Source organism: Python bivittatus, unplaced genomic scaffold (assembly GCF_059951505.1).
Source record: "Python bivittatus isolate LINGU-HERP-01145 unplaced genomic scaffold, Pbiv_v1 ctg000020_np1212, whole genome shotgun sequence".
Classification (NCBI taxonomy): domain Eukaryota; kingdom Metazoa; phylum Chordata; class Lepidosauria; order Squamata; family Pythonidae; genus Python; species Python bivittatus.
The window spans coordinates 115,181,618-115,198,519 of NW_028277030.1; the positions used below are offsets into that span (position 1 = coordinate 115,181,618).

The window sequence follows — 16,902 nt, forward strand, 5'->3', positions numbered from 1 at the left end:
AGCTGTAGTCCTTCAAAAATTCTAGGCTCCTATATAGATTTAAGTTTGTACCAGAGCTTTTAATTTTGAAATCAAATGGAAATGAATTGAAAGTTCCAAGCAAAAGAGCCTCACTGAAGCTTCTAGACTATGGAATCTGTTCTTTCCCCAGAAAAAAATACAGTAATATTATTTTAGAATGTTGCTGAACATTCTGTTGCTATTGCTATTTCAGCTTTAAACAGGATGTTACAGGTAGTCCCCAGTTTAAGAACGAGTTCTTTTCCCAAGGTCTGTTCTTAAGCTGAATTTGTATGTAAGCCAGAACAGTATTATTGTATAATGCTGTATAAGTAGTATTGTGTAATTAACTCGAACCATTGTGTATTTCACTCGAATCATTGTGTATTTCACTCGAATCTTGCTACAGTAAGCTCCATTCTTAACTATGGGTCGTCCTTAAACTGGGCGTTTTTAACCCGGGGACTACCTGTATATTGCTCAGGGATTTTTATAGAATGTAAGAAAGGATCATTCTAAACATCCCTCTAGACCCACATCAGGTTTTAACAATGGCCAGCCAGGTGATTCTCAGAAATCCCTAGAAGGACACAAAGACAGCAACAGATAGCCAACTGTGCTCCACACGACTTCCTCTGCAGTAAGAGGAGGCTTTCCTGACTAAGAAGTTCTGTTAGGGTTCATGGCACCATAAGTAATTTCACAAGGTCCTCCTCTGGGTATCCCTGCCATTTTAGATGAGCTGAAGAACCAAGTAAGACCCAGTCTTCTCAATAGTGATTACAGAATAAAAAATTGCCTGTGTCTCTAATCTTTTGCCAAGGCCTTTTCATTCATTTCATTTCCTATAAAATTGATTTTTCACTATTCTAATATTTGTCTGTGGTTTTCTGTTTATGTATTTGTTTTTAAATGGGTATTTTATTTTCTATAAAACTTCCCTGAGAAAATTTCTTATGAAGGTTGGGAAACAAATACTGTTTATAAATGTGACTTAGCACCCCCAGATAGATTTATCCTACTTTACTTAAAATTTTCTCCCTACTTCCAAACATCTAAGCCTATGAACATAGCCACATCTTCTGGTAACAAATTGCATACAGTATATGAAACCCCAATGTCATGGTGAGAAATTTGGTTTTCTTCTAAACTCTGAACTTTGTTTCCTTCCTTTATATCTTGAAGGTAGTAATGGCAATATGAGCTTCTACTTCCAGGGACTAGCAATATGTGTCACTTGAGTGATCTCTTTATATACAGTAAATTTCTGGGAATGCTTGAAACTCCATCCTTTGACACCCCCACCTCAGACTCTTCTGGTTTCTGATTTAATTTTGACAGGGGGGAACAGACTTTCTAAATAAACCCAGCCTGTTTAGGTGAATTTCCTAAAGCAAAGCTCTTAGTGTCCAGAGAAAGTGTAGAGAGCTTTCAAGAACAGAAGCTTATTTTCCTGTTGCCGCTTCCTTGAGTGCTGGAATACACTGGAGACCACCCATTCTCCCGCTCTTCTCTCCAGTTCAGCAGCACATCCATCTACAGTGAGTGACGGGTTGCCAAGGGCCTCCAAAGCATTAGTGAATTAGCCTATTTATTCACAAATAGTGCCTTATTCTGGAGTGGTGTGTAACCCTCCATCAGAAATCAGACTTGTGGAATATATGGAGGACAGTTTAGTGCAAAATTAGACTCTTTTGAGTAGGATAAGCTCTGAATGAGCTCTAAAAATCCAAGCTGCATCTCTTCCTGTACAGTAAAAAGTATAATGTGTATTTAATAAGTGACAATCTGACATTCTTTCCCCATCTTTGATTCATTAGCAGGCTCTTCCCATTTCTTGCAACACTGATTCATGCTTTTGGAATTCCCAGGCTTGATTACTGCAACAGAGTTTATCGGGGCAGCTGCTGAAAGCAACTTGGAAGCTTCGGCTAGGGCTCTGGGCACTTGAACAGTGAGGGGGGCCCATCCAAAATATGGCTTGCTACAGTATTATCAAATGGATCAGTACTTCTGATTCAAGACCGCAGAGCCAACTGATTAACATTAAAAGCCAAGAGTCATGCCAACATTTTGGGTTTTCCTACACACTCATGTTTACTTGACCATTGGCTATGGTAGACAAAATGCAATGAACAGAAAATAATCTTGGATACAAGATGCAGTGGGAAAGAATTGTGGAGTGGTCTGAAATGGTTATTGGGTTCCCAAGCTGTTCAGGAATTTTTAAATGCCCTGGCTGTGCAGAATGTTGGAAGGCCTGTTTCATGCGCATTCTGTCTGTTTCATGCAAATGGTTTGTGGACTTTGCTCAAGATCGTAGTTGGAACCCTGAACATCTCAAGTACTCATGGCTCTCCTCCAATAAGTCAGCTTGCCCACAGAAGTTGAGATCCATCCACCATTTTGATGTGCATCTTTATTTGCTGCAGGTCAGAACAACCACCTCCTACTTAGGAAAGGTAACAGTTCATTACTGCAAGAAATGTTTAAAGCTTCATGCAGGCTGAAAATATGATTTACACTTGGTCTACTCTCTTTGCATGTGAGGAAAGCCACATTGGTATGCTGGTGTTCTACAGAAAGGAACTGATGCTTAATCAGAAAAAAATTAAGAAACTTGTCCAGCCTCTTGTAATCCCAAGCATGTAAATCCTTCACCCATTGTCTGCATTTAGCAGACTCAGTAAGTGACTTTTTGGAGTCAACAAGATAATGAGTTTCTCAATTACACCGACAGTCATATCATGGATTTATGTTGTAGGATAGCTGCAAGGATTTCTGAGATCATATGTATACAGCACTTGAAATTCTTGACAATGTTGGAGAATGTTACTATCTTTAATTAGTATGGACAATCTGGGTATAAAATTAGATCTGGTAGATGGCTTGAGACAAAGTATGAGGTTTAATTATGGATTGGGGTGACAGCACAGATTGAGCAAATGGTATTTACTTATTTAATCTAGATTAGCCTTTCCCAAATTGATGCTCTTCTAGCTGAAGGAAATTCCTATAATTCCTATCCAGCACACAGGTAATTGAAAATGATGGGAGTTGTAGTGCAACATATTTGAAGGTTGCTGGGTTGGGGAAAGGTAAGCAAAGGAGTGTGATCTTCCACAGGTGCCTTCAAGTCATTCCTCAGTGCATGACAGGATGTTTGGGAAAGCTATTTTGATTTTTTTGGTGAGGTTTCTCCTTCAATGGGAAGAATTAAGACAAATGCTCTGAAACACTGAAAAAACCCAGGTTCCTTTATTTAGAAGCTGGTACTTGAGTGTTTCTGGCTTAGACATAGATAAGGAAATTGTCAAGTTTTAGCAGTTGTCTCTTGGGGAAAATGGTAGAGAAAAATAGTTGTATGTGAGAAACATTTAATTGCATCAGGACTGCTAAATGTTTCACTTTTCTGACAAGTACAGATAAACAGTTTGGGACAGAGATATAAATGGGATTTCTACCAATATATACTGCCACCTTAGTTAAGTTTACTACAAAAAAAAGTTATATTAATCTTTCATAAATGTGCTTAGGATTGCAGACTAAAGTTGTATTCTTAAACACAGTTGCTAGAGGGCATGTTCTCTTGCACATAACTAAGCTTGCTTCTGAGGAATTATGTTTAGGGTGACAGCTCTGCTGTAGAAAAAGGGGGATAAATAAGAATGAATCTTCTGCTTTTGAATATAATTTTCTGCAGTGTTGGGTGATTGAAATGTAAGCAGATGGAAGGCTGGTTTGATGTGGCAAATTGTTTGTAGGCAAATAGCTTTCCATGCAGAGATGTTGTGGCAGACAACCCACAGAAAGGATTTCAACCAAGCTGATGATCTCATTTTGTCTCTACCTGGTTTGGCATAATTGAATTTAGTGGAATTTCTTATGATCCCCACATAGAACTTCTGCCACACATTTATTTATTTGATTCATATGGCCACCCACATTATATGAAATAACTCTGGGTGGCTAAAAACAGATAAACAAATAACAACAGCAACAACATTAAATACTCTCTCATACCGCCAAGTGCTGAAACAGACTCATCACAAAATTACAAATGCCGGGCTTCCCTCCCCTTGTGACCCAGTGTCTGGGGGAAAAGCCAGGTTTTAAGTGTCTTCTGGAAGGCAAGGAGGGTAGGAGCCCTGTGCACCTTGGGGGGGGGGGGGCTATTGCACAAGGGAGGTGCAGATACAGAAAAGGCTCGTTTCCTAGGCCATACCAGATGGCAACATTTAAGGAAGGGCACCTGGAGCAAGTCCACCCTATCTAATCTATAGGGTTGTGTAGATATCTACAAGGAGAGGTGTCCCACAGATAACCTTGCCCCCCATGCCATACAGAGCTTTAAAGGTGATACGCAGTATCTTGAATTACATCTGGAAAGAAACTGGGAGCCAGTGCAGCTTGCACAGCAGTGGTGTAACATGAGCAAATTGCAAGGTGCCCAGAGCTGCATGTGTCATGATATTCTGGACCAGGTAGTCTTCAAGGGCTGCCCCATGTAGAGTCTGTTGCAGTAGTACAGATGGGAAGAGACTAGGGCATAAGTGACCATGAACAGGGCCTCACAATCCAGGACTGGCTGGAACTGGCACTCAAGATGAACTTATGCAAAGGTTCCCCTGGCCACAGCTGTGACCTGCTCCTTGAGCAGGGGCCCAAAGTTTAGCAGGACCCCCAAATTGTGCCCAAGTGCTGTTCAGGGGAGTGCTACCCCATCAAGAGTTAAAAATGGTAACTTTTCAGATCTGGGGGACCCAAAAACCCAGAACCACTCCATCTTGTTAGACCTGAGTTATAGCCAGTTCTTCCTCATCCAGATCCTCATAGCCTCCAGGCATTTAAAGTTGCCTGGCTGAAGGTGTTCTTCCCTTATCACAGGTTTTTAATGATTTTTTGCTTCTTAGTAGTCTCTTGAAGAGTTTCCAGTAGGAGGAAAAATATTGTTTCATATATTAACTTATTCCGTAAGTCACCTTGATTTTTTTTTTATGTTTTCAGTAAATGTGTAATAAAAATAAAGAATAATTTCAAGTCACACTTCTTCACCCCAGCATTAGGATGATGTTGGTTTAGACTAAGTCTACATCATATAGCTTGCCCTATGGGGCTTCATCCATATATTAATAGATTCATTAATTAGAAGTTTACTATACAAATTTTCTCCAATTGGGTACCATCCAGTTATGCTGACTGCAATCTAATTACCTTTTCTCACCATGGTTGGCTGGGAGTGGTGGTAATTATAATTCATATATGAGTGGGTAGTCATAGTTGTACATGATTTGTGTATGTGTGGGGTGGCTGTAGAAATCAAAATAATCAATCAAATATGGAGAGGACCTGCTTAGAACTAGCACTACACATTATTCTTGTCAATCTGATATTGAGAACAGCATCCCTCGGCCAAGATTATTACTCTTTCCAGCTCTAAAATGAAGCTATGCTCTTCATTTAAACCTTGAATATTGCTTAGTATTTCCTTCCGCATATTTATATGACCAAGGAAATGTAGGCTAGAGAGCTCTGGAAGTATGTAGCATGTTTGTACGCTACCATGAAATTATAGCAAGAGTGCAACCTTCCCCAATCCAGTATCTAAAAGTTTTGCAGAAGGGCAGCATTTTAGGGAATGTTGCTGTACCCAAAAGTACAAAGCTATTTTGTTGAACAAGAGTCTCTTAACTAGTGTATTTTTTACAAGGGATCACTTGAGCATCTGGAGCCTTCTCATCATTTCAGCTCTTACTTTGCATGCATGAAAGACCTGAGTAGTGCAACCCTAGGAAGAATGCTTTGTTTCAAGAGACAGATACTGCTTCTAAAATAATAAAATATTATTTTATTCTAAGCACTCCATCTAACATAGAGACTGTTCCTTGCTGCTGGCCACCCTTAGATGTTATGCCTTCCTGGGCCTTTTCAAATTGAGCGTGGTCACAAGTCTTATTTTGAGTGGAAGGGGGTCTTCCCTTAGACATACATGTGACCCTGTAAGGGACATTTTCCTTGTAAATCTCTTCCAGATGACAGGCTGAAGTGTGTCTGTAAGATAACAGCCGTATTCTTCTACTGTTTCAGCCCTTCCCAGTTCTTATCCTGCCAGTTGTCACAGTCGGCTTAGATTTGCATTTTTAAATGCATTCTTTCAAAACATTCTGCATGTAGTACATGTTGATGAAATGCTTTTGATCAATTGTAAAGTGGGGTATGATTAATCAAGGTGATGTACTTTTGATTTTTAAAATCCAGATAATAATCTAATCATGCCTGTGGTTGAAAAAAAAAAAGCCCTCTCTCAAAAGAGCATTAAGTAGAAAGGGTGTGTTAGGTGCCCATTAGAAATGGAATTGGCACCACAGGAGAGGCAGGCAAAAATAAAAATATAGCAAAAAAATGTACTAAATAATTTATTTTAAGTATGGAATGCAGCCCGGCAGCTAAATGTTATGGCTGTCGGCTGTTGTTCCAAAGGTTATATTCAAATAATAAAGTATGCTTTTTCTGAGTTTTTATAATACTATTTTGTCAAGGAAAAATTAGAATGAATATCTAAATCCATCAGAACAATTGCTGCTTTATAATCAAATGCAATAGATGAATCCCACACGTAACTGATTGAGTAGCTTAGATTTATTGAAGTAGGTGAGAATGGAGTTAATACGTAGACAGAGAGAATGAAAAAGGAGCACTCTTAAAGATCTTACCAACTTTATTTGTGTGTATTATATATTGACCCATTCATCTTGGATGTGGCAAATCAATCACTGGGCATATCAAAAGAAAAGAAATACTTCCCAAAAGATGTCGGAAGAGTTCAGTTGCTGAGAAATTACAACCTTCTATTTAACAACAACAACAGCAAAGCCCTAGCTGCCTTTCTTTTATTATGATGTGTGTTACTACTAATGTTTGGATAAGACTGCCTATATAACACAAGAGGGCCAGTTTGGTGTAGTGGTTAAGGCGCAAGTTAGAAACCGGGAGTCCATGAGTTTTAATCTTGCCTTAGGCCTGAATCCAAGTGGGTGACTTTGTGCCTACCACTCTCTCTTAGTCCAGGAAGAAGGCACTGGCAAGCCATTTCTGAAAATCTTGCCAAGAGAACTGCAGGGACTTGTCCAGGCAGCCGTCAGGAGTCAGCACTGACTTGAAGGCACCCACCCGTGCACCCACACAAAATATAGCACAATAACTGTGTTTGTCTGTTCCATCTCTTCCCTATTCTCTTAGCAAGTGGGCATTTTTGTGGGGGACATTTTGATAGGCAGGTGTAATATTGCTTTGTCTGGAATGACGGGAAGTGGAGGAGGAGGTGCAGAGAACAGTGGCTCATTAAAGTCGATTTAATAATGAGGGGCATTTGCAAAAGGGAGGCATCAGATTCACTGATTTATTTCATCTGAAGATTAAGCCCTTCTGCTAATTGCTGTGCAATTGCTCTGTATCAAGCCCAGTGGCTGACAGCGTCTTTCTCCGGCTGCCCTGCAAGGTGGTTACTTTCTTTTGAGGAAGTGGGTTGGTGGTGGTGGAAGGAGGAAGGAGGAAGAGAGAGAGAGATTCCAGACTTTGCATTTTTGTCTGAAGATAAATAAGCATGGTTATCGATTAGCTTCAGTGCACCCTCTGCCCCCATACATTGCAGTCTGGAGAAGAAGGTAGAGAAATCCTTTCCTTCGGAACTGCAGTAGCTGAACTGTTAATTTCAAACAATGGATGCAATTGTAAAGAGATAATGGTGATGTTTGATTTACTGTAATCAGATATAATTATAAGCCTTGTGTGTTGGCACAAATGCTCAGCCGGTTATAAACAACGTCTTAAATGATTCTTCTCATGTTTTGGGAGCCAACCAGAAGGAAAGAATCACTAAGAAACAGTTTTACTTCTATTACAGCCGTATTCATCTCATGAAAACTTCTCCATATGGAAATCTTTTTGGCCGTTTTTTCCTATTAGTAAATAATTCATTGGATTGATCTTCCTTGCGTGTTGATAAAATGGGATTTCGGGCAACCCTATAAGCAATGTTTCTAAATTGTGATAATTTCTACTCTTAAGTGCTTTTTATTACCACAGAGCTTTGTGTTGTAACTCTTTTCAGTATGATCAGTAGAAAAGCCCCCCCACAAAGAGAGAAAATATAAAGATTATATGTCTAATGGCTGGCTGGGAATTCTGGGAGTTGAAGTCCACACCTCTTCAAGTGGCCAAGGTTGAGAAACAGTGGTCTAATCAATCAATCCTCACAGAGAATGGGCCCAGTCTAGCCACATCAATTCTATACAGACGTATAGAGAAGTCTTGTTAAATACTACAATTGCAGTCAGCCCCCTTGGTATCTGTGGGAGAGACTAAATTGTACAAGTGAAATCAGAAGTGCTAAAATGACTGAACAATAACTGGATCTTGCTAAGTATGATTGGCACATACAAAGATGCTCATAATAGTGTAGTTTTCTAATTATCCTTCAGCTGAATCATTGTGACAACAGCTTACAAGAATGCATTTGGAAAAGTGAAATGTTTGAAGTGCTGTGTCCTGGTAGCCTGAATCTTCTTAGAAGCTTCCATCCTACTTATCCATACTTACCTTGTGTCAAACCAAAAACTTGTGCACATTTGCTCCCTTTCCTTTCCTCTGCCTAGAACAGTTAGTCCATGAGAGGTTAGCTTAATTTTCAGTGTGCAGCTGTGAATAACTGTACAACTCCAGATTGAGTATTGAAACTGAATTGCACAATGAGATCATTTAATTTTCTTGAAAGTATGGAATCAGAGTTGCTCCCAAAACTCTCTTGATATCAAATGCACTGAGGAGTAACTTGCTTCTGGGGAGTGTTTAATGCTTCTATCTTTTTTATCCTGCAACTGGTATAAAGACACTGGTTCTATCTAAAGCACTTAAAGACAGAAATGTCATGGGAAGAATATTATTAATTACAAATTAATTATTACTAATCTCACTTCAAATCCATGCTTATCCATGAATTTTACTGAGTAGTCATGTGGTAAATCATTCCCTCTCAACTTGATTTTCCATCTTAGGTTTGTAGTAGTGCGTATTGAATGGAAGTAAGTTACTATGTGCTCTACTTGGAGATCCTTGGAGGAAAATAAAGATGATAAAATATAGACTCACACTATTAAGTATTTTAAAATAAGTGGTTATATCCCCACTAAACAATGTATGCATTCATTTTTGTTGTTTTATGTTGACTCCTGGTAGCTTTTTGGTTAACAGTTGAGTTGCCTTGTTGCATACGAATTATTTAAGAGGATACATAGATCCAAAGGGGTCCTTGATGGAAGTTAGAGAGGTCAAAGCAGTGCCATCTTCTGGTGATTCATTGGAGGTGGCCATATGTTCCTTTTCTTGTGCAGCCCATGGGATTGGGGGTGGGGGTGGGGAGACAGGAGTCCGCCAAAACAGCAGACAGATGCGGCTTGGTGAAGAAAGATAAATTACATAAAGTGCTTCTTTATTGCAAGAACGTTTCCCAAAGGCCCAGATGTTATCCTGAGCTTTTAAGAGTGAAGAAAAGATCTGTTAGCAAGAACTCTGCTGCTGCTAGAAGCCAGAGCTGATACAACTGTAAACGAGCCGTAACTATCCATGTCATTATTAGCTGACCTATGTGTGTCTTCTCTGAAGTGGCCGTAGCCCTCTCGATGCTAGAAACTATGGAGTGCCCAGAGGGAGTTGACTTGTGCAAGGTGTGATAAGGAGGGGATTCTTTTTATATAAGATAAAAGGTACACTATGATTTTGGCTCTGCCATCTTTGCTCATTTTCTACTGTCCTTCCTGAGAAATAATCCAGGCTAATTTGTCTATTCCAATATATGTGTCATTTAAATCACTCCTAAAGACTCTGTTCTCAGTTGCTGCTTCTTTAATAGGAGCTGATGATTTCCAACCTCATCTATTTCCTTAGGAATACCCCCCAGAAAGACCTGTTATGGAATCAATTGCTACTAATTTCAGTACTGTTTCAAAGCTACTGACTTTTACAATGGAAGACAGTTTTATGTGGGGAAAGGCTTAAGATGTAAAGAGCACGTCTATCTAAAAAGCAGACTTAAATTGATTTAGTAGTCATTCCTCCTTTCACTTGGGAACATAGGAAGGTATAGTTTGGTGAGGAGAGCTAAGAAGACCTAACTCAGAATTCTACACTAAACATTACCAGAATTCTTTGGGGGAAACTAACCAGTGTAAAGTGCAATGTGTGATAAATAATTTTATTTATTTGCATACATCATCTAGGCTCGGTTCTTCTGGACACTACTTTCATTCTACAGAGTGCACATAATAGAGATGATTTATAATGTATTTTTTAGCTGGTGATCTCCTCCTTTATTCTTTGTTTGCTCATATAGCTTCTATACTAAATTATACACACCTGAATAGTGAGGTGATCAATATAATTGGAGTTGTACATAATCACTATCAACTTACACTATTGATATATTATAATTCCCCTTACTTTCTCTTTCCAATCTTTCTGTTTCTTCCTTAACAGATCAACTATTTGATATCTGATCTTTGTTAAAATTAGGTCATGCCCTATGTGTAGACTTTTCCTAAAGCAATTAAGGTTGGACATAGCACCATTGCCTCAGCAGTTCTTGGCTAGGGTTCAGGATGGCATCAAATCCAATGTGATATGATTTAAGAGATGTACTTATGCTGCATTTTCTTTCAGAATGGAATATTCACATCTTCCTGATAAGTAGCAACTGAAGCCCAAATATGTTCAAAGTTTAATGAGTGGAGAAGTCTTAGGAATATAGCAGTATGAGAGTTTCTCATTTGTCCTAGGCTGAGAGTTAATCCAGTCGGTGGAAAGTTGCCCAGAGCTCTTCTAAAAATGGTAGCTGAATTATATCTTTTTAATATTATAAAGGAGGAATATTATTCAATTCATGGAGAGCAATCCTATGAATAGCATTGAATCCATATAATCTCAGTTGGAGTTTAAATTCAAATGTTGATTTCTTCTGGTCATGTCCACTTTTTGGAATGTGGCTTTGGTTGCTACTTAAAGGATGTGCATGGCTGTGCCATAACTTCTATATCTTAAGGAACAAGTCTGATGTTGGATTTTGCCCTGTACTGCATATCTTTCAGATTCCTGTTAAAATCATAGCATTCGCTGCTGTAACACCTTGGAAATTCTTGCAGCCTTGCATTCATGTCTTCTTTGCCTTGGTTTTCTCTGCAATAGCAGTCATTATAGGCAGATGGCAACACAATCCTCAACAGAATTTTCACTTCTCATACTCCCCAATTACTTGCCATCCCCATCAACTTCAATCTCATTTCTGCTCCTCATCTGAATAACTCCTTCACATTTCTCACTTCTCTGTTCCAGAAATTAAAGCGTATAGAACTTCTGAAAGTGCATGTTTGGTGCCGAAATGTCCATTGAGGACTTTTAGTACATTCCCATGTGTCCAATGTCTTATTGTTGAAAAGTAGGAGTGTCGAGGTGCAAAGGCATTTATATCAGGACAGGAGCAATGATTTCATACAAATTCTTGAGATACATTTTTTCTTGAAAAATACATGCTTCTTGAAATACGTTTTTAATCTTCTTATTTTGAAAAACATTAGATAATAGAATATAAAAATATATAAAAATAACAGAGTTCTAACACTGAAGCTAGTGAATATTTTGTGGACCTCAGTATTTTCTCAGGCAGTGGGAAATAAGACAGCCATATTGTCTTTCCCAGTTTCTTCTGCTCAGACCTGCTGCTCATCCTCTTCCTAACTTGTGCAACAGTTCAGAACTGTTGATATGTAACAGGACCTATAGAAATAGGGACATAACGGAAAACACATCTGGGGAGGGAATGGGCAAGGGAAGCCCTGGGTGCCTTAGTTCCTCTGTACCATGAGTCTCCACTCCAATTTTGGATTTGGGAAGCTTTCTTTGAATGAAACTAGATGGAATACCTTTTACAAAATTAGCATTTGTTATCTTAGAAATGTACAGTGTGGGTATAGGACTGATTTGGGGATAGAGGAATGAATGCTTTATCCCTGACTTTGTTTTAGATCTGCAGTATCCCCAAATTTTGTGCCTGTTATTCGTGTGGGGAAAGGATTCTGATTCTCTTTGGTACAAAAAGTAGTCACGGAGATAGGGTGGTCGTGATGAAAACACAATACAGAAGAGAAACGTATATTCCCACTGTAGGGCCTTAATTGAAACAAGGGCCCTGTATTTGCAGATTAATTTTTTAATAGTAATTTTTGTAAATGTAGTTGCTGTATTCCTTTATTTACAATTTCCAGCCTGATGGAACTCCTACACAGGAATTCTGTGGATCTGGTAGTTCTACTTTTTGCAAAAATTCAGTTTATACTCAGGGCAGCTTACAAAATGAAAGGACAGAACACAAAAACTAAACAAAGCTAAATTAAAATCGAGACTAAAAGCAATTAACCATGAAAAGCCTGGCAAAAGAGATTCATCTTTACAGATTTTTCTAAACAGAGAAGAAAGGAGCCAAATTAGCTCTTGAGCAGTTGCATTCTGCAGCCTGGCAGCAAGAGGTAGTGAGGTCATTTTCAGAGAGCTGCTTATCTTTTAGAGAGGGGCAGGTTCCTAACAGATGGGGAAGTCCCTCAAATAGTCAAGACCAAACTATTATGGTTTTAAAAGTTAATACACTTGCCATAGTTTGCCTTGGCAACTTTAAGATGAAGTCCACACATCTTAAGTTGCCAAGGTTGAGAAACACTGGTTTATATCAACTGCAATTTCTAGATAATTTTTAAAGGTATTTTCATGCTGGGTGTGCTGCATTAGTCAGGAATGAGGTGCTGGGCAGGCTTAGTGATCTTATTACTGTGCTTGAATAAAGGGGCAAATTATAAGTGAAGTGAAATGAGTCTTTGCATTTCAATATGCAGGGTTTTTAAAAATAGTAATAGTGAATCCGACCTTGGTGCATACAGTACAGAATGTAAAGAGGTGTAAACAAATGCAGGCTTGAATGTAACCTATAAATTGTTACTAGATATGGAAGAGCTGCGGGCTTGACTGTAAAATTGTGTGTATCTGTGTGTGGGGAAATCTGCAAGAAGGCACAGGCAAACCACTTCTGTGGTGCTGCCAAGAATACATGGACATGTCCATATAGTTAGCTGGAGTTGAGTTCAACTCAAGGGAATCTTTACTTCTTATGTCCTTCTTACCCATCTTGGTCAACATCGCTTGCATGGAAGCATTTTATTTTCTAGACTAGCCCTCCTTCTAATCTTAATGTGCCCGTTTTCTCTACACAGTGAGATTTTTGTGTAAGTTTTGCAAATGCATTATTGCATGAGGTCAGATGATGATGTGATGAGGAAGAACTCCATACAGAAATGTGTTTATAAGCCAAATTTCCATGTCTGCCTTTGTAGCTTCATGGATACTGTTACCAAGACAGCAATGACATCTCAGACACATTGACTGCCATCACAGAACTAGGTTCGCCACTAGAGATGATACAGCTTTTGCAGACTTCCTGGGAGGACAGATTCCATGTAAGTATAATTACAAAGTTTTAATGGTACAGTTTTATCATGCACAGAATGAGTACAGGTAGTCCTTGCTTAGTGACCACTCATTCAGCAACTATTCAAAGTTATGATGGCGCTGAACAAGGAGACTTACAACCGGTCCTCATAGTTGCAGCTGTCACAATGTCCCAGAAGTCACATGATCACAATTCAGGCGCTTGGCAACTGGCATGCATTTATTACAAGTGCAGTGTCCTGAAGTCACGTTATCACCATTTGTGACCTTCAAAAGCAGTTAACAGGGAAGCCAGCAGGAAGTCACAAGTTGCGATCATGTGACATTGCACTTAAAAACCACACACTATTCACTTAACGGCTACAACTGGGACTGCTGTAACTGCCGTTGCAAGTTGGCGTGATTGCATGATTTTTCACTTTACGACCATGTTGTTTAGTGATGGAGTTGCCTGTCCCAATTACAGTTGTTAACAGAGAACTACCTGTAAGGAGCAGTCTTCCTCTACCTGGCACTTTTCAGCTGTATCGGAACTGGAGCTCCAACAAAGTTCATTTTGGTTGGGAATTCTGGAGTTGAATTCCATAAAACTATTAGGGGAGACTGACATAAAAAAGCATGAAGAGGGGATCACTCAGGGAAATGTAAATATCAATTTACATTTGGGGAAAAGGTGGGCCTAGTGACCCACCTACAGGGCCGTGCAGAGGAGTTTTCTGGGCATCTGGCAGATAAAATTGCTCAGATACGTTCCCAGTTGGATGCCAAGCATGTGGCATGGCCTGTGGAGATGCCTGGGGTATGTACTTGGCCTGTTATCTGGGAAAAGTTTGATCCTGTTGGGCTTGAGGAAGTGGACAGGGTCTTCCGGGCTGTAAATGCCACCACCTGTCAATTAGATACATACCCCTCCTGGCTGGTTAAGGCAGCTTGGGAGGTGACATGTGGGTGGGTCCAGGCGATGGAGAATTCATCCTTGAGAGAGGGAGTGTTTCCAGCAGCCTTTGAAGAGGCACTGGTACACCCCCTCCTCAAGAAACCATCACTGGATCCCACCGTACTGGACAATTTTTGTCCAGTCTCCCACCTTCCCTTTTTAGGGAAGGTGGTTGAGAAGCTGGTGGCCTTGCAGCTCCAGAGGATCCTGGATGAAATGGATTATCTGGACCCTTTTCAGTCGGGTTTCAGGCCCGGATTTGGGACTGAAACAGCATTGGTCACACTTTTGGATGATCTCTGGCAGGAGCGGGATGGGAGTAGCACATCCATCCTTGTTCTTCTTGACCTCTTAGCGGCTTTCAATGCCATCGACCATGGTATCCTTTTGGGTTGGCTTGGGGAAATGGGGGTGGGTGGCACAGTTTTGTGCTGGTTCACCTCCTTCCTCCAAGGCCGGTCCCAACTGGTGTTGATAGGGAGCGAGAGGTCCAGCCCACGTTCTCTGCTTTGTGGGGTGCTGCAGGGTTCAGTACTTTCCCCGCTCCTTTTTAACATCTACATGAAACCACTGGGAGAGATTATCCGCCACCATGGGATGAGGTATCATCAATATGCAGATGATACCCAGTTATACATCTCCATCCTAGGTGATCTGAGTGATGCTGTGACTACCCTTTTGCAATGCCTGGAGGCTGTGGGGGTCTGGATGGGGAACAACAGGCCTGAGCTGAACCCTGGTAAGACGGAGTGGCTGTGGGTTGGGGGCTCCTCTGTATCTAGAAGTTTACCATCTTTGGTTCTGGATGGGGTCACGCTACCCCAGATAGACCTGGTGCGTAATCTGGGGGTCCTCCTGGACTCACGACTCCTGCTTGAAGAGCGAGTGGCAGTCATGGCCAGGAGGGCCTTTGCTCAACTACGGGTTGTGCATCAGTTACGCCCTTTTCTGGATTGGAAGTCCCTCCAGTCAGTCACTCGTGCCCTAGTCATCTCCTGTATAGACTATTAGAATGCTCTCTACATGGGGCTACCCTTGAAAAGTATCCAGAAGCTTCAGCTGGTTCAAAATGCAGCCACACAGTCAATTTTAGGTGTCCCAAAGATGGCACATGTTACACCTTTGCTGCATGAGCTGCACTGGGTCCCAGTTTGCTTCCAGGTCCAATTCAAGGTGTTGGTTATCACCTTTAAAGCCATACATGGCATGGGACCGGGTTACCTGAGGGACCGTCTCACCCCCATTATATCCACCTATTCCACCCGGTCAGGCAGAGAGGGTATGCTGTGGACACCGTCAATCAAAGAATGTCGACTGGCGGGGTCCAGAAAGAGAGCCTTCTCTGCCATGGCCCCTGACCTATGGAATGCTCTCTCCCCAGAGGTGAGGCAGGCGCGAACTCTCTTGTCCTTCCAGAAAGCAGTCAAGACCCAGCTCTGCCAGCTGGAATGGGGCAAAAAAAGGGGCAACCAACCCTGGGGGTGGCTAGCACCTTGAAGATGCTCCCATATTGTTAACATCTTACTGATCATCAGCATCTTGGAAGATATTATTATTTGTGTATGTGTTTGGTTTTATTCTATTTTTACTGTATTTTATATTGTTCTTATTGTATTTTAATTAATATTTACTGTAGTTTTATTGTGAACTGCCCAGAGTCAGTTTTTTGTGAGATGGGCGGTATCTAAATTTGAAATAATAAATAAATAAATAAAATTCCAAATCACTCTGAGGTAAGTGGCAAGTGAGAGTGCAGGTAGACCATACTGGGGTACTGACACCATGGGGATTTGCAGCAGGAAAAAGGGGAAATGATGACATATGTGTGATGTCGTCATACAAATAATTTACAAGTTACATCTTTGCATAACTGACATTTGCATCATGACATCATCATTCATTACTGACTGAGCCTGCAAAAGCTGCTTCAAGAGGTCTGTGCTGCCACTAGGCCTGGTTGAACATAAAATGAGTACATTTTAAGTTGTAGCTTTTCTAGAACTTTTTATTTAACAGAATAGTTTGCAACTGAAGAGTATTTTTAATGCAGCAGTGTAGGAACCAGTTCATTCCATGGCACTTCTGTGCCATATGGTTTCCCAAGTAAACCCTCAAGAGATGGAATTGTGGGGCTAAGCCACGGGCCAGAGCCATCCATGGAGCCAATGTGGAGGTGGACTTTGAAATGCATCTTGCAAGTTCGCATTGGCACATTGTGTGAAATCTGTTCGTAAGAAATTTGTGTATGCATCTGTGATGTTAGCTTCATTTTCCACCCGGGACATCAGACAGCCAGATTTGTATGCCAAGGACCAGGAAAAATTATTGAGCAAACTTTCCATGCGCACACTTGGCACTCATAGTTGCTGAATCTGTTTCTAATAATGAAGAAGGCTGAAGGCTTATTGTCATTTTCCATGGTC

At 40.5% G+C, this 16,902-nt stretch overlaps 1 protein-coding gene across 1 annotated transcript in view; it reads left to right on the forward strand.

Annotated features, from left to right (window-relative positions):
• PKDCC (protein kinase domain containing, cytoplasmic) overlaps positions 1–16,902 on the forward strand; it is a 46,539-nt gene that overhangs the window by 4,161 nt on the left and 25,476 nt on the right. The window contains exon 2 of the mRNA XM_007430043.4: positions 13,428–13,550. Within this exon, the coding sequence (XP_007430105.2) occupies positions 13,428–13,550 (123 nt within the window). The remainder of the gene's footprint in view (positions 1–13,427; positions 13,551–16,902) is intronic.